The sequence below is a fragment of the Petaurus breviceps genome, unplaced genomic scaffold (genome assembly GCF_028583685.1).
Source record: "Petaurus breviceps papuanus isolate PSGF00001 unplaced genomic scaffold, PetGlider_PUasm1.0 220, whole genome shotgun sequence".
Taxonomy (NCBI): Eukaryota; Metazoa; Chordata; class Mammalia; order Diprotodontia; family Petauridae; genus Petaurus; species Petaurus breviceps.
Genome location: NW_027185876.1, coordinates 14,835,594 through 14,862,893, shown reverse-complemented (window position 1 = coordinate 14,862,893; position 27,300 = coordinate 14,835,594). Strand labels below are relative to the sequence as shown.

General features: G+C 37.6%; 2 protein-coding genes across 5 annotated transcripts in view; one reads left to right on the top strand and one right to left on the bottom strand.

Moving 5' to 3' along the window:
- Positions 1-422: 422 nt before the first annotated feature.
- On the bottom strand, positions 423-25,406 carry UHMK1 (U2AF homology motif kinase 1). Of its 2 annotated transcripts, none has more exons than XM_069094652.1 (8): positions 24,961-25,406; positions 22,329-22,621; positions 21,449-21,640; positions 19,423-19,517; positions 15,828-15,904; positions 15,558-15,656; positions 14,470-14,558; positions 423-8,084 (listed from the first exon to the last, which is right to left on the bottom strand). In XM_069094652.1, exons 1-8 carry the CDS (start codon positions 25,226-25,228, stop codon positions 7,938-7,940), a joined length of 1,260 nt encoding a protein of 419 aa, XP_068950753.1. In that variant the 5' UTR covers positions 25,229-25,406; the 3' UTR covers positions 423-7,937. The 2 variants fall into 2 exon arrangements, with proteins under 2 accessions (XP_068950753.1, XP_068950754.1); XM_069094653.1 differs by having other exon boundaries at positions 423-7,921; positions 14,493-14,558.
- Positions 25,407-25,475: 69 nt separating this feature from the next.
- The window catches only part of SH2D1B (SH2 domain containing 1B), a 75,304-nt gene continuing 73,479 nt past the window's right edge, over positions 25,476-27,300 (top strand). The window contains exons 1-2 of one of the 3 annotated variants that reach the window (XR_011169566.1): positions 25,476-25,988; positions 26,652-26,890. Coding sequence is in view for 2 of the 3 variants with exons in the window: in XM_069094656.1 (XP_068950757.1) it covers positions 26,766-26,890 (125 nt within the window). In the remaining variant the exon portion in view is untranslated. The remainder of the gene's footprint in view (positions 25,989-26,651; positions 26,891-27,300) is intronic. The other 2 variants (XM_069094656.1, XM_069094657.1) reach the window with 2 other exon arrangements.

The window sequence follows — 27,300 nt, the reverse complement described above, 5'->3', positions numbered from 1 at the left end:
GATAGTAGGGAAGCATGGTTTTTTGTTTTTGTTTTTTTGGAGGGGGAAAGGCAGGGCAATTGGGGTTAAGTGGCTTGCCCAAGGTCACACAGCTAGTAAAGTATTCCGCATCTGAGGCTGGATTTGAACTCAGACCCTCCTGACTCCAGGACCAGTGCTCTATTCACTGTACCACCTAGCTATGCCAAAAGCATATTTTGCATGACTTTACATGTATAATTGATATAATATTGCTTGCCTTTTCAAGGAGTGGGAGGGAGGTAATATGGAACTCAACATTTTCAAAAATCGATGTTAAAATTTTTTTAGATGTAATTACGAACTATTTAACAAAATAAATAAAAATATAATTTAAAAAGACATTCTCTAAGTTTAAGAAGCTTTATACTAAGAATTGAAATAGTTTAAATAAACAAACAATACATATTTTAAGCTTTATTTCATCACTCTTATCAAGCACACATCGGAAAACATATCAACAGTGCATCATATGGTGAGTCAGTTTACAGCAAAACTGAACAAGGCAATTGTGTTTACAAGAAAATTTACAGCAAACCAACTATATGCAACACAGTCAGACTGAAATGCAGTGTTTATACTTTTAGGGCAAAGGAAAAGTAGAAGACAAATGGAAGTTCTTTGCTATTCAATAGCAAAAAATCTTAATACCCAAAAATGCTTGAATGGAAAGTTGAAAAACAATTAGTGTCTTTGCATACAATTAGAATAAAGCAGTTTTATCTCTTGGTGTTGACACAAGTCTATATTTACTGTTTTGTTCAATTATTTAAAAGCAAAAACCTTACAGAAGTAGTAAGAAACTCACCTAGACCAGACCCCATCCATAGAGCCAAGAAAGCCAAGACAAATAGACTAAGCACTGAGACCTTCTGTAGAAATGTTACAGAGACAATGCACTGGATTGTTCACTATGCATTGCAGTTTCCTTGTAGTACTGAGGTGAAGGTGGATGTCAGGAAGAGAATACTCCCCATAACTGGCTTTGGTTTAAGTATTCTTTCTCTTTTTCAATCATAACTTACTCTAAAAAACACACAATAGCTGTGTATTTCTGGAATCAGCATAGTAGGTCTTAACATCCACCACCATTTTACTACTGATAGTGGAGGTAACTAAGGTTAAACCTTCTTGATCATAATAAATGGATTTCTGAGAGTGAACAAAAGGTAGCAAAGATAGAAAGCCCATTGTGGGAGTACAATCCCTGCTACCTAAGCTTTGAAACAGAGAATCTAAAGGAATGTTGAATGATTTCAGATTTTATGAAAGCAAAATAAACAAAAGGCTAAATACTATTAGAAAAGATATGAAATTATCTACTAGTTTCACATTTCTTAAAGTGAATATTCTACATAGATGCACACATAAAAACCCCTACCTATCTTTATAAATAAACACTATTTACTCCAATAATAAGGTGCTATTACTTTGCAGCTAGTGCATACTAATGCCACCTACTATATCCAATGTGCAAATGGAAATACAGAGATGGCTATTTCCCAGTTTATGATGAGTTTACTCACATGGGCGATACCAAATACCAGTTCCCACTAAAGTCAGAGATCACTGAGCTTAAAATACAAAACAAAAACAAAAAAAGGACTATGCTTTGGGGTTTTTTTGTTTGTTTTTTTTAAAGCCCGGCTTCATTAGGTCTAATAAGGATTTTCTGGGGGATGTTGGAGGAAAGATAATGAATAGTTCTGTTTCAGGTCCTGAATAAGAAGTGTTGGGTTTTTGTCCTTTTAAATGAACTCAAATTTGTAAATAAGTATGCATAATATTACTGAGGCCAGTATAGGTAAGACCATTTTCTTGCTACTATTTCTCTACTTTTAAATATAAAGAACTCTACCCAGGAAAACAAAACAATTCAAGCCATTTACATGTTTTTTTGGACTATTTTATAAGATTTTATTCTACAGATTCCATGTACTTTAACATTCATTAAATAATATTAATAATATTTTGCACTATCTGAATGCTGGAAAGTGAAGAGTAGTAGGCCAACTGGAAGAAAGGGGAAAGCAATTCCAATTAGAGATAAAAACATTTACCATGGATAATTCACATGCTGACCATTAAAAGTTGATTTCAACAAGTAACCCTAAGTCTTTTGTGAGGGGTTTATTATAAAAGTGTTTTATTTATTTATTGGATTAGAAGTATTAATTGTTTCTATAATAATAGATAGCTCTGTAAAGTGAAAAGACCTGTGGGCAGAGGACCTGGGTTCAAATGCTACCTCTGACACTATCTAGGTGACCTTGGACAAATCACTTAACCTCCTTGGGTCTCAATTTCTTCATTTGTAAAATGAGGGGCCTGGCCTAGATGGCCTCTGGGGTTCCCTCTAACTCTGCATTCATAATCTAGCTATACTTTGTATTAAAATGCACTTGCCACCAAAAAAGTCAAGGTCAATCATCAACATGTAAATTGAGTGAGTTTCCTTCTGAATTTATATTAACATCAATGAGAAACAGGACCAGAAAAACAAATGTAAAAAATGTCCACCTCTTTTCTCCAAATTGTGATAAAAATTTCTCTACTTTGTGGGAAATTGTATTCCTTTTGGGCAATCATTGGACACAGATATAAAGTATAATTCTGAAATAAAGCAAAAGAAACAGGTGTGAAACATCAACTCCCATAAAGCTGATAAGAGGCAGCAGAGTATTAGCAAACAGAGCACCAGACCTGGAGTCAGGAAGATCTGAGCTCCAATCCTGCCTCTGACACTTACTGCCTATGCCCATTGACCATGGACAATTCAATTAACCTGTTTATCTACAAAATGAGAGAGCTGGACTCAATGCCTTCTAAGGTCCCTTCCAGCTCTAAATCTACGAGCCCAGGATCAGTACACAGAAAAGTGAAGGGTTTGGGCTACTGAGGAAAAGGAATGGAGAACTCTGTATTAAGAGACCAAAAGGTGTTCTATTCACTGTTTTGCATTTTGAAGACCACTTGATCCAAGTTGCCATTTAGTTTACAGATACTGTACTATTGCCCACCGCTCTTATTATACTGGAAATAGTTTAAATTGTGAAGTTGCTTACATAATCACAATACCTGCCACTTAACATGCCACTGTGTAGCTCTATTTTAGTCATTATATAATAGAAAAAAAAAAACTTGCAGGGAAGGGAAGATGATAAACATGATATTATCCTGTGGCATTAGGTCAAGAAAGTAAACTCAGATAAATATTACCACATTTAAATTCATGATGCTCCCAAAGCTTAAAATAGCCATATTCCTCTATGACTAAGATAATTTATCTAAACTAAAAGTATCACAAGAGGGGTGGACAGTTACATTTTTATAGAGGTTGAATAATTTTTCAATTTGCTGAGAAGGCTAAGATTACTATCCCCTTGCTTGAAAACAAACAATTCTCCAAATAAAAATGTTATATTGGTCACCTCAAGAAGAAATGAGCACATTCTGCATGTTAAAAGATGATTCCAGACATCTGTGATACCCCTGATGTGAATATAACATACAGGTCAAAGATCATCAATCAGTATCGATGCCTGTTGATACTGTGGCAACTTTAAAAAGGAAATTAGAGCATTGGTGAATATAGCAGTCAGACTGACTGGCTTCAATGACTTGATCATCACAAAAATAAAATCAAATTGGAGGGGGGAGATATGGAATTCTGCCAGACAACTCTATTTTTCCAACATTTATGGCATCAGAAAACCAAATTTAACCAGTTTTCTACAAAAAATAAACAAATTAAGTAAATACTGAACCCTCAAGACAGTTACTTTATAACTCACTCTGAAAGTTCTGCCAAGGGAAAAGTAAAAAATTATTTCTCCATTTAAACGGCTCACAACTGAAATGGTTATTAATATTTTCCAGTAAATACAAGGCACTTGCTTAAATCTTTGCGTATCCACATCCATTAAGCTAAAATTAGTTATCTAAGTGCATGTACACTTGAATCTAAATAATGTCATACCCAGGTGTTCTGTACATCCTAGGTAAGAGGTACAGGTAAAGCACATGGTAACTTAGTGATGAGCCTTCAAGTGCAACTATACTGATAAATTCATTTCCACAAAATATTGTTTTTTAAAATTTAATTTAAAGACATGTTATGCTGCAATATCAACTGATATGGCAGGGCACGTCTAATGAACAAACTTGGAATGGGCCCAACTTATAAATAAGACTTAAATTATACCTCTAACATCAATTATATTCAACAAGTAATGCCAAATCAATGGCAGGATAGCATCCTCTTTTTCAGCAGGTCTTAGTGGCCACACTGCTAAATCCTTCATGAAATATTATGTTGAACATTCTGCTAAACAAAACGTATCATTTTTTTTCTCTTGGCCTTCTTTGCACATAGCTGCAATGTATTCTAGAATTACTTATAATGAATGTGATCAATAGTTATAACATCAGTAAAAGTAATATAATTAATGTAAAAGAGAACACATTAAACAAAGATTTCAGGATATTTAAAAGATTCATTTAATAGAAGGGTAATCTCAGGACTGTTTAGCAGCATAAATCCAAAAAAGAAGGCAAATCTTTACCTTGATGAGACTTGGGGGAAGAGGATGACTCAAATAAAGGCAGTCTTATTTTCAGGTCAAGTCACAGCAGAAAAGAAACTCCTCAAAGAGTGATACTGTCCTGATGATTGCAAGGCAAGGAAGACATCCAATAGTGATAACTAGAAAGTTTCCATATTGCAAGAGACTTCACGTGTTTTAGTTCCCTTGAAACAAAGCTGACACTAACTTTTAGTTGGTACTATTGTTGTAGAATGTGAAGTATCATAACTCAATCAGTCAAAATGACTTCCTCTACACACACAAAAGCTTTGAAAGTTACTACTCACAGCACCTCTCATTGAAGGATTCCAAGGGACTAAAATAGATTGTTTAGAAAGAATTTTTTGTATTCACTACTTTTGTGGGAGCAAATGGCAGCTGTTTGATAGTTGAATGTTAATACTATGGAATAGTTAAGTGAAGGAAATTAGAAAAAAAAATCAATTGGTACACATGCTGGGACAATAGCTGAGAAAAGGAAGTGTAAGCATAAAATAAGAAAAATAATTACCTGAGTTACAAGTTGGCCAGGAGGCTAGGGGCTAAATGATAACAGACCCCCTTATCCTGCTCCACTGAAAAATGATCAGAAGATCCTTACTGATTTCAAACCATCAAAATCTTACCCTACATTTTATCCTAAAGATGAACTGTAATAAATTGCATTATGTGGTCTGACTTCAAAAGATTAAACTATGTTAAAGTTAGGATGGGGAAAAGACCAGCCAATATCATCTTTGGTAGTAATGCTAAGCCAAGATCCATGAAAGGTCTTACAATTTCAAACACATGATAAGAGGCTATAGGTCTTTGTTTCGTTTTGACTTAATATTTTTAAAAATCACCTAGGCATCTCAAAGCACTATCTTGCTTAAGCTCACCATAATCTTCTTGATCCCCAAAATTTACTTCAAAATGTTGTGTATTAAAATTCTACAGTCTCTGTGTTAACTACACAACACAGTGTACGGCATGTGTACAAAGATGTCATCAGCAGGAAAATAATCAAGTAAAAAATGCTGAGTTCAGCATCAGGATGCCAGCAGCACACTGAACTAGTAAGCTTAATAGTCTACCTGCAGTTTACTTCTGACGATATTTCTGGAGAGATGAAAATGCTACATCTATTGATGTAGAATACTTTCATCAGGAAGAATTTACTTGTGTTCTGTGCCCATCAACCTCTATGCCTTTGAAGACCTGGTATTACTAACCACTATGGAAGTTGCCATCAATATAAAAGGAAGATGAGTTCGTGTTTCAGGTAAGCTTAGGTTCTCTGTATCACTGGATCTGTGGGTGAATCTTAAATCTAGAAAAAGAAGTTCTAGGAAGGAGGTTAACATAACAGTAATGGTTCTTCATTTAAAAAACCCAGTGCAGCCTCACTATATTGGTATCTCTGGGGCACATGCCATAGGATCATCTTATAGATGAGACTACCTTATAACAAAGTCCTTTCAGTACGTCAATAAATAAGGTCATCTACAACAAAGACTATTTTATGGGGAAAATCCAGTATGCCTAAATGACACTAAATAATCTAGGTGGCAAACACAGACTCATTTAAAACACTAAAAAAGCTCACTCTAAAATGAAAATTCCAATTAATGTGATTACAATTAATGGCCTACACATGTTATACACAAGGCAAGACCATGAAAAGGGTCACTGCTATCAGTTTCCAGTTTGGAAAGAACAAGACATTTTCCTTTTTACAAAAACACTTGGTTCATATAAGGGAATAGACAATTCATATTATTATACAATTTTTACACTCATTAGAACTTGAAAGCTTCAGTGCTATCTATTGATATTCACACTTCCTAATTTTAATATAGTGAAATCCTTTAAAGGAAACATTAGGGAAAAGAGTCTCAAGCACCACTATGAAGAACACAACTGCATAAACAGAATATATATCCAATGAACTCATTAACATTGAAATCCGCATATCACATTTGATTTAGCAGCTCATATTTTGAATCCTTTAGAGCCAAGTACAGAGGTACTCTTCTCTGTCTCTTTGCTCTACACCTCTCCATTAACAACACATCTCTATTGCTTCCTAAACCATCTGCAATCCAAAGCCAGTTCACTCAGCTCCTTCAACCACTGTTTCTACCAAAAAGAAACGAGAACATTAAAAAAGAAAAATTTGACCTCCTACTTCTTTTGCCTGACTTTTCTTCTCCTTCTATACATTTTATCTAATTCCATCCTTTTTTGATCCCAGTTCAATTTTTTTTGCAGCAGAGAAAAGCATTGCTCAAGAAGTCTTACTGCTGGGCTTATACAGGCCCTACAACAGACTGGATGATATGAAAATGTATATGTAGCAAAACTCCTAAAGTAAATAAATTTCCTCAATTCCTTAGATTCACTTTTAAGAGGACTTCAATGTACATTAAAAAAATTACAGTTTAGAATTTACTTTTCCCCTTCTCATTATTCTCCCAATCCCAAAGCTTGCTATAAACTACTCAGGAATAAATGGCCTATTTTGAAATGTATAGAAATTACAGCTGAGCACCTATGTTACCAAATTTCCTTCTCATATCTTATAGCTCTGAGACATATAGGGGAAAATAATAAGCCTAAACTGTATTAACCAACAGAAGATATACATCTGACTTTGGCAACCAGACAAGACACACAGACACACAGACACGCACGCACACACACCAGGCATAAAAATTGTGCAAGATTAATCATTAACTTTTCAATTTAAATGTTTCAATTAAAATAAAAATGTTTAGGTAGCCTCACCGGAGTTTCTTTGAACATTCAGGGCTAAAGTACTCCTTTTAAAAAAATCACAACTTCATGTTAAAAACCAACTAGCAAATTACTGCCTAAGCATTCATTTCTTAATAGTACTGAGAACATCCAATGCCAGTTATGGATATCAGTTATAAGAAAAATTACCTGACAAGACAAAAATAATCTCTAACTGGTGTTGACATCCTAATATTTTTGGTGAAACATTCACTGGAACATGTTATCAATAACTCTTGCTCCAAGACATACTACTGAATTACTTTTCTGGATTCTATATTGAATGTCAGCACCTGCCCTACTGCAGAAACAAGGGACACCACATGGATGCTATAAAACACTTCAGTGTTTAGGCAGAAGGTCTCCTGTCCTACCCAGTATGAAATATGATTTAGTTTGCAATCACTGTTTGGAAAACGCGGTAGGCCAATAGGATTAAATATACAAATTACTCCTGTTAGGATGGTAAGCTTCTTTTGCATTCAGATGGAAAACACAATAACCTAGAAAATGGAAGAAGAGGAGCTAACAAGTCTCCTGACAGCAGGTCAGTGATTAAAGCAAGGTTTGGTACAGATATCCCCTCTTATAGGCACTCAGTGGATAGAATGTGGCCACAACAAACTTCCCATCAAACATCCTTCCAGTCAGTAATTTTTGGGCAGCTTTGGAATCGCCGGCATTTGCATATTCAACAAAGACCTAAGAAGGACAGAGAAAATAACATTAAGTTTGCTTGCATCAAAATTCTGCTGGAGCACTTTCTTTAAAATACAATTCTAGTTAAAAGGTCTAAGTCAAAATTAAAATGATTCCATTTTTACCATATGAACAGTATAGAGGTACACAATGTTAGCCATGAAGGACAAGTTTAGATGACTACAAAAAAGCAGTATACATTTTCCTAGAAGTAACCTCAACTTTTTAGAAAGAGAACTGGCCAAACTGCCTTCAAATTTTAGCCTAGTGACCTGTCTTCACAGAAATATCTAGTCCGATATATGAAGATCATCCATTCAAAGTAGTATTATATGTAATTTATATGCTGACACTCTACTACTATCTCTGCCATTGTCTGACACACAGTGTTTCCATTCTAATCTGAGGTAGAAAGTAAAACTTTATCTTCATTTTGTCACTGTCCGACCCAATAACATCACTATTTTGCTTCAGTATAGAAAAGAAAGAGAAACACGTAAGTAGGCTATCTTTTGAAATTTAACATCAAAGTTATATAATGGACACTATTCTCTAGGTGAATGGTCTCTCCATTTCAAATATGCTGGCCTCCTTTTAAATGGTAATATCTAGTAACATATTTGGTTTACAATTATACCTGTACTTTCTCCTACTAAAGCCTACTTTGGTAGAGGTTTTATAAACCTTGATAACAAATTCTGGGTATAACTAATATACTAATATAATGAGTATAAGAATTATTCCCCAGTTTCTCTGTCACAAATCTCAATTTGGCAAGAGATGAAATAAAAATGAGACTGTGGTTTAGAGAAAGATTTTATTTTTAAAGAACTTCTCAGTCACAATTCTAATATCTCTCTCACAGGCAGTTCTTGAACACAAGATAACTGGGTTTATGACATGCTTACGGATTAAGAATTCTGCCAGTATAAAATGAGTGAATTTTTTATGCAGTTAAATCAGGTTTTCAATTGTTGGCTCCCACTGTTACACATTCTCCTTGTTCTAAATTATACAAACTGCATCTTCCAGATTCAGAACATTTATAACACTTTTTTCTGTAATCTCAAAATTAAAAAAAATTGACAAGTCAATAATTGTTTCTTTGATTTTGGCTCAAACTGATTCATTAGGTCTTTAATGGAAAAAAAAAACAACCCTGTAATTTGATTTGTTTCATCAAAACATCTGAGGTTTAACACAATAGTGGATTTCATCCCAATAGGGCACTTTTTTTTCCTCCCAAAGAAACATCTCTGAGGCTTAAATCTCATTTGATAAGGTCCACAAAGAACTTCAACAGTGAAGAACAGTCTCTAAATTGTAGAACAGTGTCCAATCACCATTAGTAGAAGTAATTTTTTCCCTGTAGTTTTCTGTATCAATGAAATCACAGTTTCAGACCCAATAATCCCTGCCCAAATCAAAAATGAATCCATTTATTTAAACAGGTATTTCTTAAATACCTATTAGTTAGCATTATGATGTAATGGAGAAAAAACAAAAACCAATACATGGGTTTATGAGTCAGAAAACCAAAGTTTAATGCTCACCTCTGCCACTTATTACTTCTGTAACCTTGGGCAAATCACTTAACTTATCCAGGTTTTCATGTCCTGATCTATAAAATAGGGATAATATTGTTTTGGGATATGTGTATAAATGTATTTGTATGTGTATATTTGTAAGTATCTATCTTGTCTCAAAGGGGTTGTTCTGAGAAGCAAATAATATAAATTGCTACAAAAGCACTCTAGAAGCTATAAAGTACTATATGTATGCAATTGTAAGCTCATGTTTTGTCATTTTAAAATCTGATCTTAATTATACTTGGACTTAACATCCTCAGAATTAAAACTTAAGATGTCCTGCAGCATTTATGAAAATTTATTACAACAGTTTCATAGGTTCACTCTGTCTTAAAGGTAAAAGAATATAATATACATTTGGTAAATGCCCTTTATTCCTTGAAAACTCACTCCATTTGTCCAAATCATATAAGAGGCAGATATTTCTGGTCTTCAACAAACTTTTTTGTTCTAGTATCTATCCTCTATATTTGGCTTTCAACATATCTAGAAAGGGAAAGTGATAAGGTCTACATTTCAATCCATAAATCCAAGGTCACCAAGCTGGAGAAAATGGCAAAACTTCAACTACAATTCAAGCCTCTTGATGTCTCCAAGTTCTCTTTTCACTACACCACATACCACTTTCAAGAATATCAAGTAAGACAGAATGTGATCAAAGAAGAGATTTCTGAATATTTTAAACAGGTTGTGATAGAAACATTTTTTTAAAAATCTCACCTAGCTTCCAATCAACCATTCAACCAAGAAGCTACTATGTGTGCTAGACACTGCACATACAAAGACAAAACAAAACAAAACGATCCCTGGATTTAAGAAGCTCACATTCATTGAAGGGAAACAACATCCAAGGGCAGCAAGGTAGCCCAGGGGATAGACTTCTGGGCCTAGAGTCAGGATACCTGAGTTAACACCCAGCCTCAGGTACTTACTAGTTATGTGAGCCTGGGCAAGTCATGTAGCTTTTCTATGCCCCATTTTTCTCATCTGTAAAATGGAGACAAGAGTAGCACCTACCTCTCAGGGTTGTTGTGAGGATAAAATGAGATATTTGCAAAACATTTTTGCAAACCTCCAATTGTTTGATATACACATTATATAATATATATGCATATATGTGCAAGTTTTTCATGTTAGGACATACACTCCCTGAAAGTAGAAATTGCTTCATTCTTTGAATTTGTATGCCCAGTGCCTAGCACTGTTCTGGGCACAGAACAGGCATTTAATAAAGGCTTGCTGATTCATATAAAAGGTAGCACTAAGCTCAGAGTTCTAAAAGGCAGGGGTGAGGAGGGAGGGCCTTTCAAGCATGGGGACCAGCCTGTCCAAAGGCAGAGAAAAAGGATAGGGAACATGATGAAGAATAGCAAGAAACTAGTTTGGCTCCCATACAGAGAGTGAGGGGAATTAACAGAGGGAGACAATATAAAGTCACTGCCCTTTTCAAGCAAGGGTGTGACAAGGTCAGACCCATGCTTTATGAGTATCACTTTGGCCAGTTATATGGAGGAAGGATTGTAGGGGGAAGATACAATTATGAGGCCACCATGATAGTTTAGTGCCAGGGGTGGGGAATTTGCAGTCTCAAAGCCACATGTGGCCTTCTAGGTCCTTGGATGTACCCTTTTGACTAAGTCCAAGTTTTCCAGAACAAATCCTTTTATGAAGAGGATTTGTTTTGTGAAGTTTGGATTCAGTCAAAGGGCCACACTTGGGACTTCAAGGCTGCAGTTTCTCCACCCTAATCAGAAGGTAATAAGGACCTGGACTAGGGTGGCAGAAACAAAGGGACAAATGCAAGGGGTGCTGTAGAAGTGGAACTGACACAACTCTGCAACTGACTGGACATAGGTGATGGGATGAATAGTTAAGGAGGACTCCAAGTTAAAAATGAACGATAGTTTATGCTCAACAAAAACAAAAAATGGAAGTAGAAAGGAGAGGAGGGTTTGGCGGTAAAAGATGATGAGTTCAGTTAGGGACATACTGAGTTTAAGATATCTGTGGGACATTCAGTATCAAACCTCAAATAGGTAGTTGGTGAAGCCCAGTAAATTCAGGAGAGATTAGGGATGGATGTATAGATCTGAGAGTCATCTGCATATAGATGATAATTTAATTTGTGGAAGCTGATGAGATCTCTGAGAAACGGGAAATAAAGAGAGAAGAAAAAGGGGCCAGAATGAAGGGGATGGGGTATGAATACTGATGCAGAAAAGAAGAAGGAGATTTAGTATGCTCCTGGCAGTCACAGAGTTAAATCCAATAATAACATGCAATAATAATGCTTTATTAATAACAAAATTTTTTTCCTGTTAATTCAATCATATGAAAAGCAGCATAGCATAATGGCCAGAGGGCCAACATTTGGAGCCACAAAAACCTCAGTTCCAGGCTTGTCCTAATACAGACTGGCTGTGAGACCACAGCCAGATCTTTTAACCTCTCCTTGTGCAGGTATCTCTATGAGACCATAAATTATGGACAAAGAGTTGATATACATCAGTGGAGGAAGCTTTCCATACTAGGAATTTCCCATACATAAAATAAATCTGGATTTAAAAATCCATAGTCAGTGAAATTTTATAGTAAGGAATCTCTCTGTATAAGAAACAGAATGAGAATCTCTCTTTCATGCTGTTTTGGCAACAATAAACATTTTCTAGACATAAGGAGGCCCTCCTCTTAAGTTCACCAACCACTGAATTTCACTTAGAACCACAAGACCATATTGTATGAAAGGACAAAGGCTCACATTGGACAACAGCTTCATTCACATAAGATATGTGAAAATGGAGGCCTCCAAAGCCACAACTTGCTCCTGGCAGTCTGTGCCAAAACCTTAGCTTCCTGAGTCTGTTGACTGTGCTTGATACTGTACTACCTGACCTCTCTAATCTCTACTTTGTCTTTCTCAAGTGTTGCTACTACAAATTTCCATTATAAATACCATGTATCAGTCAAAAACAGAAATCTAAAATTTACTTAATTCCTCTGTTTGAACTTAGTGCAAAAATATATATTGTTTTGGTGTATATACCTAATATAGTAAATCATCAATAAATAAAAATCCTGGATTTTAAATCTATACTTCTATTCCCTAATCTTTCTCCTTATTTTTTTTTCTTTCTTCTCATTTTTTTTTTTGGTATGATCAACTGCCTGTCTCTACCTGGATTGTCCTGTAGGTATCTCAAAATTATGATGTTAAAAAACAGATATTATCATCAATCCCTTTTCCCTTCAAGCTTGTCTTTCTTTCCAACCTGTTTCTTTGGAAGGTATTATTCTAGTAGTCACTCAGATTTTTACTCATGACATCATGCTTGACTTTATTTGCCCAAATATAATCAGTGGCTAAGCCACTCATATATATCCATTACTTCCTCTACTCATAATGCCATCAACAGAGTTCAGGCCTTTGTTGCCTCACACCTAGATTATTATAATAACCTAAGTCATTTCCATGCCCTCACATTTCCCTCTCTCCAATTCAACCCCTGCATGGATACAAAAATAATCTTGAGATAGCTCTGATCAGGTTGCTGCCTTGCTCAAAAATCTTCAGTGACTCCCTACTGCCTATAGCAGTAATGTCAAACTCAAGTAAGAAGAGAGCCCTATAGGCTGAATAAAGACTTTAAAAACCTCACAAATTAACATTACCTAGGATTTATTGTATTTTTATTTATTTTGTCAAATACTCCCAAATAACATTTTATTCTGGTTCATGCAGCACTCAGGAGTTTTATAGGTTATAAGTTTGATACCTCTGGCCTACAGGATAATCCAGGATAAAATACAAACTTGCCAACCTAGATTTTAAGTCCCTCTACAATTTGTTTCCAACCTGTCTTTTTAGTCCTAACATTATTCTCCTTCATAAACTTTATGTTCCAGTCAAACTGGATTACTTATTGCTTTCCAGTTCTTGGCACACAGTAGGTGTTTAATATATACTATTTAAGCAGAGACTGGATAGCCAGTTATTGAGTATGTTATAGGAAGGATTCCTTTCATATACAGAGTGAACCACATAGACACTGAGGTCCCTTCTAACTCCAAAATTCTGTGATCATTTGATTCTATAACCCAGCTCCCCATCTTTACATAATCTGCCCCCACATGGCAGGAAGGCATCACCTCTGGATTTCAGAATCCAGATTTCAGAATCCTAAGGTTCTTTTCAGCTCCGTTTCAGGTGCCACTTCTATGATACCTTTTTTCTTTTTTTGGGGGGGGGGAGGAAGGTAGGGCAATTGGGGTTAAATGACTTGCCCAAGGTCACACGGCTAGTTTTGTGTTAAGTGTCTGAGGCCGGATTTGAACTCGGGTCTTCCTGCCCTATTCACTGCACCACCTAGCCGCCCCATGTGATACCTTTTCTAACTCAAGTTTGCTTATGTCTTTCCTTCCTCAAACTACCTTGCATTTATTATTAAACTATCTTGTGTGTATGTGTGTACACAGGATTGTAGATGTGGAACTGGAAGGAACTACAGAAGCCATTTAATGCAACCTCCTTATTTTACAGATAAGGTAAGTGTACAACCAAGGAAGTACAGTGATTTGGCCAAGTTTATTTGGTAGTAAGCATGAGGAGGGAAGTTTTCAAAGCCAGTGCTTTTCCCACTTTACTACAGGCTCCATTCCTTCGCAGAGTGTAAGTTTCTTAAAAAAAGGAACTGCTCCGTCTTCGGCTCTGAATCCCTAGCACCAAGTACAGTCGCTGAACAAGCAGGTGCTCACTCAGTCCGTGTGGACTATACCTTTCTTGTCCCACCCTGTCTGCTTACCTGACCTCTGCCAGGATTCTCCTTTGGAACAAGCAGAGACACCACCGGCCCATACTTCTGACACTCCTCTCTCACATCTTCTACCACATCTGATTGTTAAAGCAAAATGAAAGTAACTCCCTTGCTTATAATTAGCAAGTTTTCGCTTATTAAGACATCTTAATACTAGATAGCATTTATATTGCATTCTGAAGTTTATCAAGTATCTAGTACATGTACATTTGACTTAGAATGTCAAATATTTCAGAAATGAGAAACCAAGGTACTTTCTCTAGTACTCTAAAGTTCAGTGTAAGTATTAAATAACCAATTAATTTTTTATGACAGCTTCTGATGGAAAAAACTATTTGAATTCAGCAAATACTGTTATATAAGGATGTTGCCTATCTGAATTAATAAAAATTTAAGCATTAGAAAGCTATTTCAGGAAAGAATTATCTTAATACTATATCAGAGACATAGAAGCATAAAACTTGCAAAACTTAATAGGATGAAAACCACTAATTCAGACATTTAAACCACTGTGTCTTATGGTTGGCACAATACAAATACAAAGAAAATGTTACATGTGACCCTGCCCTTAAAGAACATATAAAGGAAGAGATAAGAAACCTACAAAGTTAAAATAAACACCGATTATAGCCAGTAACAGCTATTTGAATTGTACACTTGGCCAAGTTTGAAGAAGGGGGAAGGAAGGGTTCAAGGCAATAACTAGGTAACTACTAAAACTAGGTGAAAGTTAGTCTGGGGAAGTTTCATGGAAAAAGGAGTTTGGGGCAAAATTTTAAGAAGAGAGAGGGATGGCATTAAACACGGAAAGGGTGAAAAGATGTGACAATCTAGACCTGGGAACTAGTATGCAGAGTACAATGAAAAATAACAGAAAAAAGGAAATCATCAGGGTAAGAAAGGAAAATGCACCTTAAGAACAGTTTTGAAAGACCTGAAGACAAAAACAAAATCAAAGTCCTGAAGCAAATCTTAATTTGAATTTTAAAATATACATTTAAAAATATCTAAAAACTCAAACCAGTGGCCCTCCCTAATTCTCTGTTAAGATTACAGAAAGGTTATTACTGATTTACCTTCATATTCTTCCTCATTCTCAAGATAGTCATCATCCAACACATTCAGCAGTCTGAGCACAGGAGTAGGAAGCATTACCAAATCTTCAATATGAGGGGCTATTAAAACAGGTTACATTGTTAAAATGAGAACAATCTGGAAAAACAATTTGGTAGACAGTAGTAGAAGGACAAAAAAAGTGAACTGACTGAGAACATTCATTAGTTCCAATAATACAAGTGATTTTCAACTGATCAAAAGAGAATTTATACTTTATAGCTGTCACTTACCAAAAGGAATGCTAAAGAAGGGACTGCACAGTGCCATGTCAGCTGGAATTCTTCTGCCCGGGTCATCATGAAGCATGCTAAAATAGGAAAGAGTTTTCTTCTTTAATTCAATGTCTCTAAAATACAACCATTGTAAATAACATATTGAAAAATTTCTGTTATCATTGCAAAGTTGAGCTACAAAGTTTACATACTTTCATATGTTTACATACTTTTTCTCTCTGCTTTACATACTTTTACATACATACAAAAGTTTACATACTTTTTCTCTCACTGTTAGAGTGAGAGAAAAAAGAGAAACTAAATTTAAAGTTAACTGAAACTATTCCATATTCATCTGAAATGATAAATATAATTTACACTAATGTTAAAGAGTCACAGCTTTCACTGGGAGGCCCCTTTGCGCCAAGAAATCCACTGATCATCCACTTCTGATCAATAAACTTAGTGAAAATTGGGGGAAAAAAGTAAAATTCAGTAAATACAAATACTGTGCTTCTTACTTCAGAGATACATTTACAAATATTATCATATTTTATCACTACAAAAAAGACCAAGGCACAAAGAGATTAAGTAACCAATTCAACATTAAACACTCACTAAGCACCAACTGGGCGCGCCTGTCCTGCTGGTCATCAGGGGAGATCCAAAGGTTAGACAAGGGCCTCAAGGAGCCAACAGTTGAAGGAAGAGGGGGGAAAGCCACAAACACAAACAATTCTGACATACAATAACTTGTGTCAAGTTTGTCACAGAGGTACAAAATAAGCCTCTGATGTGAAAGGCTGAGAAGTGCCTTCTGGGAGCGGCACCTGAGTCTGATTATGAGAGGATGGAAAAGGACAGGGGTACTGCTGTCTTAGGAAGCCACAAAGCACAGACAAAACAGTGGCAGAGTTCACACAGAGGGTGTGTTCTCCAAGCAAAGACCAGCCCTGAGCACTAAGAGAGAAGTCTAAGAAGGCAGAGTGGCAGGCAGCACCGGAGTGTGGTCAGATGTGACCTAAGACTGTCTGAAACTCTCCCCATGTGACTTGTTTTTAATATGCTCTCTTTCATTCCACACTCCTTGCCCCCCACCCCATGTCAGCAGGGCACATATTGCACATGGCACCTGAAAGAAGAGACACAACATAAATGCTCATTGAATTGAACTGAATTATGCAGGGCCTTAAACACTAAACAACTTTATTCAACAGGCTACAGAAAACTAAAAAAAATTCTGAACAGGAGATGTATATCAAATCAATGCATGATTTGCCCAAGATAACTTTCCCCAAACAATAAAGCCAACAATGGGACTGAAATCTCCTAATTTTTTATTCTAGTCTTTTTCTATTAGGTTATTCTGCCTTTCAAATACAATGTCAATTATTCAGTTTTTTTCGGTCTTCAAATTATCCTACTGCAATGGCAAATAATTTATCAAACACTAGATCACTATGGTCATTTACTACTGTGTCCTGTGTACCTAATCTATTCCACTGACCCACCACTCTATTTCTTAGACAGCACTAGATAGTTGTATCAGCAAGCACCCCAGCGTCCCCAGGGTGGCTGCCAACATAGGTTCTTAGATATGCTTTGTTAAAGGAAAGCAACTCAAAATGGGTTGACAAGCTTACTTTAATCAGTCAAATTACTAATCAATAGAACGTTTACCTAGTTCCAGAGAAAAAGGTTAGCACCCCGAACTTCAGAGTATACAGACAGAATTATCAAGACAGAGAAACAGATCAAGTAGACGGGTTTCCAAACTGTACAACCATTACATCCACACCAAATCAACATCTGAGTTTTTCAAAGCCAGGGGGCTCTCAACAACGGCTTCCCAGAGTCTCATCTGATCAAATCACAGAACACTTCTCAAAGTGAGCCCCAAAACAAAGCCTCACATCAGGGATTATACAGCCTGCTCCTGGCTCAGAGAATGTAACAACCTTCTGGACCCACTGGCCAATCAAAAAGCATCTACTGAAAAACAAGCCTCCCACCCCTGGCTCCAGGTGCACTTTAGCCTATGGGCAGGGAAGATCTTAAAAATTTACATTCCCATTACAATAGTTCTGATGATTGCCATTTTATAATATAGCTTGAGATCTGGTATGGCTAGGCTGCCTTCCTTTGCATTATTTTTCATTAATTCCTTTGATATTCTTGATCTTTTATTCTTCCAGATGAATTGTTATTATTGTTTCTAGCTCTATAAAAGTTTTTTTGGTAGTTTGATTGGTATGGCACTGAGTAAGTTAATTTATACAGAATTGTCATTTTCATATTGGCTCGGTCTACCATGAACAATTAGATGCTTTTCCAATGGTTTAGATCTGACATTATTTGAGTGAAAAGGGTTTTGTAATTGTGTTCGTACAGTTTCTGGGTTTGTCTTGGCAGGTAGACTCCTGAGTACTTCATACTGTACAATTGTTTTAAAAGGAATAGTAAACAATTTAAAACAATCCCAGTTAATTTAAAATTAATTTGAGTTTATAAACCTATGTGTAAAATAATATTGGTGAAACCATAATTCAATCAAGACACCCCTTCTTTCACAGCATCCTTCTCTCTATAGCATGCTCATTTCTGCTTCATATAGCCAGAAACCAGAAATGTCATCTTAATATGCCACATTACTATTTACTTAAAAGCTATACGCGATGTACTTGGGTTTATTTGAAAGAAATCAGAAACATTCCTGCCCCCAAAGGCTCTTAAAAACAAATAATTTTATGAATTTTTGATGTTGTAAAAAAGTATAAGGCATTCTGTTTTAAACTTCATGATCAATACTGTACTTCATTTGGAGATCATGTAGGAGTCCCTTTCCCTTTGCACTGATCCTCCACTTTTAGTCAATAAGCTCAGTGAAAATTGGGGAGGGGGAGTGAAATTCAACAACTTGAATTATTTTGCTTCTTCCTTCATAAGCATTTTCACAAATAGTATTCTATTTTATCATTGCAAAAATGTTGGGAGGGGGATAGCAAGTAATGAATATATTTATTTCACTTCATGGATAGCAAGAACAAGGCACAAAGAGATTAAGTAACCAATTCAACATTTAAGTGACCTTAAAAATGTTCTCCTTCTCCCTAAAGTGTAAACATCTGCCAAAAGCTTCAAGAAGCCAAGGAAATTGGGATTTTTTTTTTTTTTACCAGTAGTTAATAAACCAGGTCAGTTTTAGAAAGGGCACAACATCTGTTTCTCAACAAAAAGAAGTTCCTAACTCTTTTGAATACAACATTAATAACAAAAGATCAAGATGTCACTTCAAAATTCCCAGAGCACTTCTATATAACTTCATCTGCTTCTACACTCCATGTTAAGAAATCATCATGTACAGGGAATTTAGCAACTCACATAGGAGCACACACTTATTTACCAAATGTCTGAACCAGGATTCAAATTCAAGCCCCCTGTCCAGCACTGCACTGTACTACAATGTAGCAATTAAGACATCTCAGAATTCTGACTCTTAATACAAAGTAACTTCTATAGGATACACAAGTACTTCTTTAGAGAGCAAAAACTCTTACATATTTGAACAACCTCATTTACTAATTATGGCAAATTTAACAAGTGTTTAAAGTACCTTTTGATAAGGTCTCTGAGGTGATAGGCTGGGATTGCAGAGGTCACCACAGCTTTACTGGCAAATATGTGATCAATGATAGCTGAACTGTTTGCCTGAGGGAGAAGAGAGAGAGAGAAAGAAAGGACATCATTTGGTAACTTGATTCAATCCTACTAGCACCGAATATTTTTTTTATAACAGTGTATTAAGTGTTATGGGGAGAAAAAAAATATAGGACATAGTGTTTAGCCTCAATGATCTTACAACATAAATATAATTAGGGATAAGTGATGTGTAAATGAACTCTAGCACAAAAGCCACTGCATAATATTATTGTTGTTCAGTTATTTCAGTCATGTCTGACTCTTCATGACTCCATTTCTTGGCAGAAATATTGTAGTGGTTTACTATTGCTTCTCCAACTCCTTTTACAGATGAGGAAACTGAGGGAGACAGGATTAAGTGACTTGCCCACGTTCACACAGTAAGTATCTGAAGCCACGTTTGAACTCAGGAAGATGAGTGTTCCTTACTCCAGGTCTGGTACTCTACCCCTGAGCTACTAGCCGTGTAACAGCATAGCTCAGATGAGGTATGTGGGCATCAAGCACAAACTGGATTGCGCAGATGCTTTGTGCAGCGCCTGACAGATTTCAAACTCTCTTCACATAGGCCACATCCTTCTCTTCAGTCACTGGACAACACCAGACAGAGTTGATGAATGTTGAATTTGCACAGGGAGCCAGGAGAAGGGAATGACTGGGATCTGTGACCTTTCCTGCCTACTTAATTGAAGACCCTCAGGCAATGTTCTCCTTTTTAATTATTAGTTTGAAAATCCATACCTGTTATTTGTTACACTGAACGAGCAACATACTGTAGAAGTGTCTGTAGCATATGGTAAGAATCTGGGCCTTGTAGAAAGAATATTTTAGTGCAGAAAAAAATCTATGGAATGATGTCAATCTCTACCTACACCAGAGGGTTCAAAAAAGTACAGAACACAGATGTACCTTTGTACATGTTCTGATCGAGTAAGCAGGGCCAGTTGGTATCTAAAATTTGTATCTTTTTTGATATCTAACATAAATATTTTGTGATACTTGAAAACCCTCTGTTTCTAGTAGTTTTTATTGCTCAACTATTTGTAAGATACTTTTCATTTACAATTGTATCTCTCTCCTGCTGCATTTCCTCATTTTCTGAAATGCATGAACAAACATGGTAGAGAATAACAGCTACGTGCTCCCTCTTCACTAAGCTTGTTTTGTTACTGTATCCCTCACACACAACAGGACACAGAATCCTGGAGTGAAAAGAACATAGGATTTTAGTCAGAGAGCATGGGTTCAAATCCTAGCTGTGCTTCATCCTCCTTTGTCAGCCCTTTAGTATATTCACTACACCCAAAGTAAATGTTAACAGCACACACTAGGTAAGTGTTCCTTCCATGTCCTGCAATGTCAGCAATATAATGAGCAGGAGTTGGGCCTGGTCCATGTTCTGTTGTGGTACAAAGTGCTGGATTAGGGACTCAATAAATACTTGCTAACAGATATCAAAAGTTATTCTGATTTCTTGGCATTATTCATATAATATCAGGACTAACTCCCCTAAAGTACTGAAATTATAAAAATACCTCACATTTGTATAGAATTTTACATTAAAACTTTTTTTATGATTGCCTTTTGTTTTCATAGCCCCATCTTTTCCCCTTAACTACCCTCCCTTCTACTAGATAATCCCTTATAACAAAGAAAAACATTTTAAGTGCTTTACATTTTTCAAGCTTTTGACATATATTATAATAGTTCTATAAGGTAAGCAGGATTTACAAGCATTATTCCCCTAAGAGATGAGAAAACTCAGGCTCATAGAAAATGACTTGTTCACAGTTGCAAAGATAGTTAACAGCAGAGGGTAGAAGAAGAGAGATCACAGAGTGTCCCTGTAATTATTTTTATGTAAATGGCATTTTTACATAAGTCAATATGATGGAAATCTCTATTAACAAGCTCAAAATCAAAGTAGTGGACCAGCTCACCTTCCATTCCTGAGATCTGACTGTGTGTTTCAGTTTCATTCCTGAGAACATTTCTAGTAAGATGATTCCGAGGCTCCACAAATCAACAGCTGAGGTACATTCTGTTTCACTCTGTAGCCCAGCCTGGGCCAAACAATTCTGCAATTCTGCTTCTGGAGCCCGATACCCGTCTGTCTGGATATACTTTACATCCTAAAGATGAGTAAGAATAGAACAATACAAACCAACTGAGAAGAGAAAATGCTTCCAATAGATCACTGCCAAGTCAGTAGTGTTGATGGCATTATGAAACGACTATTCTAATTTCTGGCATAGTAGTTAAACTGTTCCTACAATCAAGTATATTATACATACTTAGATTTCCAGGGCAATAAAAGCACAAAAGTACATTTGGACAGAATTTTCAAACCCATGAGGTACTAACAAATTAGAGCACTCAACAGAGACCCAATAAACTATGATAAAGGGAGCCTACTAGAGCTATGAGATGAATTCTGGTTGGAAGGGTGGTCCAGACTCTTAACAAACATTAGGATCACCACAATCAAGCAGATACCCCTAAAGACACCTGCCAAATATTAACACAGCTGCCTTTAATTTTTTTCTTCTACCAACAAATACTGTGATACTTTTGCATTTGCAGCCTTTTTTTAAAGGCAGTGGCAGCAGAAGAAATACAAGATTCCTATCTCAGTGCCCTCAGGAAACGCTAGGTATAAAAGAAATTTTTGTTCCCTTCTTCTCTGACATTCCATTATGTCAGATAAAATTGTCTCAAACCTCCAGTTAAACCACTCCTGCTATGAAATATAAATCCATAGATTGGCTTAGATTACTAAATCATGCTGCTTTCAACTATGAAAAAAGAACAGCCTCATACCTGATTGCCTTCTTTGAAGCTAAGACCAAAGTCAATAAGTTTAAAGCACTCATTCTCTGCACTCCATAGTATGTTACGTGGCTTTAGGTCTGCATGGACATAACCCTCATGGTGAAGAAAAGCCAGGGCCTCTAAAACATCTCTGGCACAGTGCTGGATCATCCACATGGAACACCCTTGGTGACTAGAATATAAAAGTAGTTCCGAAACACTGACATCCAGTAGTTCAAGAAGTAGACAGCGTGATGGCATATTTGGAGAAAATTGGATGGTAAATACTCCATACAGGGTCACTAAAACAAGAAATAAATTATAGATCCCAAAATCAATATGAGAAGTTACAGTGTGTCTTTATAGATCATAGCCGTTCTTGACAAGGATAATACTGAAAGATAAACACATTCTAATAACAAGCCTCTTGTCAACCAGGTCAAAACACACGCACAATTTAACTGCATATGATAATCTTTAAAAGTTGATTACAAAACACATTAACTATTACAAACAGTTTCAAATTTCAACAAGGACTAGATAGTGAGAGAAGATGAGTTTAGAATACAAAATAAAACTCGTCAGTAGACAAAATGAATGCCACAAGATAAAATAAATCAATTGGGGGGGGGCACAGTAAGAGTACCTGTGATACCAAATATGTCAGTTTATTATTTGTGATTTAAATAGGAATTATTAGTCATAATAGGAGAGGTAGAGTGCATAGAATGCCAGTCTCAGGGCCAAGAAGATCTGGATTTAAGACCAACCTCTGACACATATTGGCTATTCAACCCAGGATATGTCACAACCTCTCAGTACAGCAGAGAATAGCATTGGTAGAGAAAGTTTCTTCAATGAGCTCTTTAGGTGAATGAAATCACAGGTCTAGTTTCTATCCTCTTAGTCACCTAATACATTGGGGAAGCTCAATGACATTTAAACTCAATTTTACCACCTTAATATTTTTCTTTAGTCCTCTTCATATTTACTAGTATAGAGAGACGTCCATCAATCAGTAATAATATCACTAGTAGTATGAATTTCTTCTTTCAAAAAGGAATTTGAAAATTGTCAGCAAACCAAAAAGGAAAAGTGGCTGCCCTTTGTTAAAATAGCTACAGATAATCCTATGTACATCATGAACCTTAGGACAATAAAGGAAGGCAGTTTTCACGGTCAATCTTAAATAACAATTACATCTCATACAAGAAACAGAAAAGAACATTTTGTAATCTTACAGTATTGAAAAACACTTTAAAAAATGATCTTATATCTTCAGACTTATTTCATTACTATATCCTCACAATACAGGATAGTTTACTTTTCTTGGAAAGAACTCTATTTCAGAATAGATCATCCAGGAAAATGGTAAGCATGTTAGGACCAAAGACTTAAAAGCTATAAAGCTTCTTATGGATCATCTAGTCTAAGTCCTCATTTTCCAGAACAGGAAACAGAAGGCTAGGTCAGTGAATAGAATGTGGCAAGACCTGAGTTCAAACACCAATCTCAAACACTAACTAGTGGTGTGATCCTGAAAGAGTCACTCAACTGGAAGATAATAATAGCATTCTGCCTCCCAGGATTGTTGTAAAGATAAAATGAGATAATTTTGTAAAGCAGTTTGCAAACCTTAAGGTGCTATATAAGTGACAGTTGTTATTGTAATAATAACTAATACAAATAACATCTATTAATGACTTGCCTAAAGTCACATATATATTATGATAGTTATTAAGTGACTTACCCAAAGTCACACAATTATAATAGCTATTTCTTTCCAGAAATTTTGCAACTCCAGATTAATTTATTCATTTAATAAACATTTATTAAATAAACTGGAGAAGGAAATGGCAAACCACTCCAGTACCTTTGGCAAGAAAACCCCAAATGTGGTCATGAAGGGTCAGACAGGACTGAAAGGACTGAACAACAAACAACAAGAATATTTATTAAGTTCCTATTATGTACTCATACAGTGGTTTTTCCACTTGTGTTAAATGCTTTTAGGCATCTGTTTATGGGCAAGTCAAACAACTCAGATTCAGAAAACAGTACTTGGGTAGGTTCTTCCCTATAATTGAACATAGTGTCATTTAACAGCAGTTATAAGTCACAGATGGGTATGCCTCGGTACCAGCACCTAACTTAATCATGTTATGGGCACTTGGAATAGTTCCTTTTCTTTTCCTGCGCTTATACACAGTGCCTGGCACATAGTAGGTACTTAATATTTATTGAACTGAAAAAGTCTGTGGGGAGAGATACTATATGAGGTCACTGTGTAGCAAAACAACGTCCCTTTCAGGTCCAGACACCGACGAGGTGAAAACACATCTCACACCACTGACCCACGGTGACAAAGGACTCTAAGAGGACGCCTCCCTGTCCCACTCTGCCCCCCCCCCCCCCCAGGCAATGGTCCACCCTGGGAGCTCTCAGTGGCCTCCTTGGGAAAAGGACGGTTGAAAGCGGGGCATCCAGGGTGTCGGGGAGACCCCGGAGGCGGGGGAGCAGGGAACCGAGGTGCTCCGAGGGCTGGAGGAGAATGATGGGGGGGGGGGGAAGGGGAGGGGGAGCGCGGCCCTGCGGGAGGGGGAGGTGACCCTGCGCGCGGGGAGGCGCCGGTGACAGTTACCGATGTTTCGGTGGCCCTGTAACTGCTCCAGCGCCGCCCTCTCCTTGCGGAAGCCGTACTCGGCGGCCGAGGCCGCGGCCCCGGTGGTGCCAGGCGGTAGGAATTGCTTGAGGGCCCCGGGCGGCGATCCGGGAGTCCCGCAGCAGCGCACCCGGTACACTGAGGCCGAGGAGCCGCTGCCCAGCCGGCTCTGCACCTGCCAGAGCCGCCCGAAGGCCTCCAGGAAGCGGGGCGGCTCCGCGCCCCACACGCAGCCAGACCCCGCCATGGCGGGCTGAGGGGAAGGAGGCAGACGGGCAGGAGAGCTGGGGCGAAGCCCGGAACAGGCTGGCGGGGCCCGCGGTCACATCCCCGTCAACGGGGCCAGCGATTCCGCTGCCTGACGGACGGCCGCAGCGACCAGCGCAACGGCAGACACCTCAAGCCGCCATGACAGTGGAAGTCCTCTGGGGATGCCGGAAGTCGAGAAAGAGCCAATTCCAAAGCAGGACAAACCAAGTGGGCGGGGTCAACGTAGAACGGACTTGCGCAGTTAAGAAGCAGCTTTGACAGGCCTTTGATAGCTGGGGGAGAAGAGAGTGGAGAGAAGGGCCCCAGCACTGGGCTCCCAATAGTCGCCTGGGCCCCGGTGTAACGACACATGCCTCACCGAAGGGCCCGCGACTAAATGTCTCCTTGCCCCTTATTCAATTAAATTAAATCAGATAAGATATGTGTAAAGCGCTTAGCGCAGGGACTGGCATGTAGTAGGCGCTTAATACATGTTTGTTTCCTTTCCCCACCCCCTTCGTATTCGTCCCCAGTTGTGGGGGATTTGGCATGGCCATAACCAGCTGGTGTCCCCAGAGCCTGTCAGCTGCCCAGGGCGTTTTCAGATCAGTTCTTAACAGTTTGTTTTTTTTTAAAGCATGTATTCTATCCTATAAAATGACATTTCAGAGTAGATGTGACCAATCTTGGCCAGAGAGGATTGATAAAGAAACATTTCTGTCCTCTCTGTAGAGAGGTGGGGGCCTACAGACATGGAGGTACATTTGCTGTCAGATGATTTTTTTGTTTGGCCGTTTTTCGAGAAAGAAAAGAAGGGAGGGAGGGAGGGAGGAGGGAAAGAGGAAAGAAGGGAGGGAGGAGGGAAAGAGGAAGGGAGGGAGGAAGGGAGGAAGGAAGGAAGGGAGGGAGGGAGGAAGGAAGGAAGGGAGGGAGGGAGGGAGGGAGGAAGGAAGGAAGGAAGGAAGGAAGGAAGGAAGGAAGGAAGGAAGGAAGGAAGGAAGGAAAGAAAATTTTAAAAGTTTACTATATGCTAGTCACTCAGGATAGAAATATACAACAAAAAGACAGTTCCTGTCCTCAAGGAATTTGTATTCTGATAGGGGAAGACTAGACAGCCAAGGGAGCTCAAAGTACTCTGCTAGTGGGGCATGGTTTTGAAGTTGAGAAGGTCAGGAATAGGTTTGGGAAGAAAATGAAGGCAGGTTGACTTGAGACTTTCCCCAAAATGGAGGCTCCAAGAGGAACTCATCCATGGGAAAAGGGAGGGGAGTGGAGGGGCTCTGGAGAAGAAAGTCAGGGACAGGAGTAGGAGTAGAGTGAAGGGGGAAAAGGGGTTAAATGGGAGGGCAGATTATTGAGAAGCAAGAGTAATGTGAATAAAGCACCAATTCACTTTTTAAATAAGTATCCACTCTGTACAGCTTTCCAAGAATTGTACTCTCCAAAAAAGAGTAAACAAAAAGAAGCTTGGTCCATTTTCTCCAACATATCGAAGTGAATGATCTTGTTTCCCACCTTGAAACAGAAGCAGAGAAATGAATTCTGAACTGAGAGCCCTTATGAAGCATGAGATTGCACTGTTTTCCTCAAAGAACCTCATCTCAAGTAATCCTTTTCCTAGAGTTGGAGAGAATTTCTTTCTGAACTCCAGGGGTATAAGGTAAGACATGATTGTTCAGCAACACTTTTCACTTAAACCCTGCCCCCTTTGCCAGAATAAGTTTCAAGGATATCTGACCTAAATTTAAAAAATCATATAATCGGGGCAGCCAGGTAGCACAGTGAGTAAGAGCACTGGCTCCAGTGTCGGGATGACCTGGGGATTGAATCTGGGCTCAGACACTTAGCACCCCCCAGAAACACCTGGCCGTGTAACCTTGAGCAAGTTACTTAGCCCTGATTGCTTATTTAAAAAAAAATCATATAATCGATCAAATTTATATTGACCACTTTGTCTTAAACACCTATGCCTCTTATGTACCCAATATGGTGCTGGGCACTGGGGCTACAAATACAATGAATGAATCATCCCTACTTGTAAGGAATTTACATTATAAAGTGGAAGACATC

Bases quoted from the DNA above. Each gene is read 5' to 3' on its own strand.
- UHMK1 (XM_069094652.1), bottom strand. From the start codon at position 25,228: ATGGCGGGGTCTGGCTGCGTGTGGGGCGCGGAGCCGCCCCGCTTCCTG. The intron at 15,657-15,827 runs GTAAGTGACAGC...CTGTTTTAATAG, and splicing joins CTTCTTTAGCATTCCTTTTG to CCCCTCATATTGAAGATTTG. The intron at 14,559-15,557 runs GTAAATCAGTAA...TTTAACAATCAG, and splicing joins GAATGAGGAAGAATATGAAG to ATGTGGTAGAAGATGTGAGA.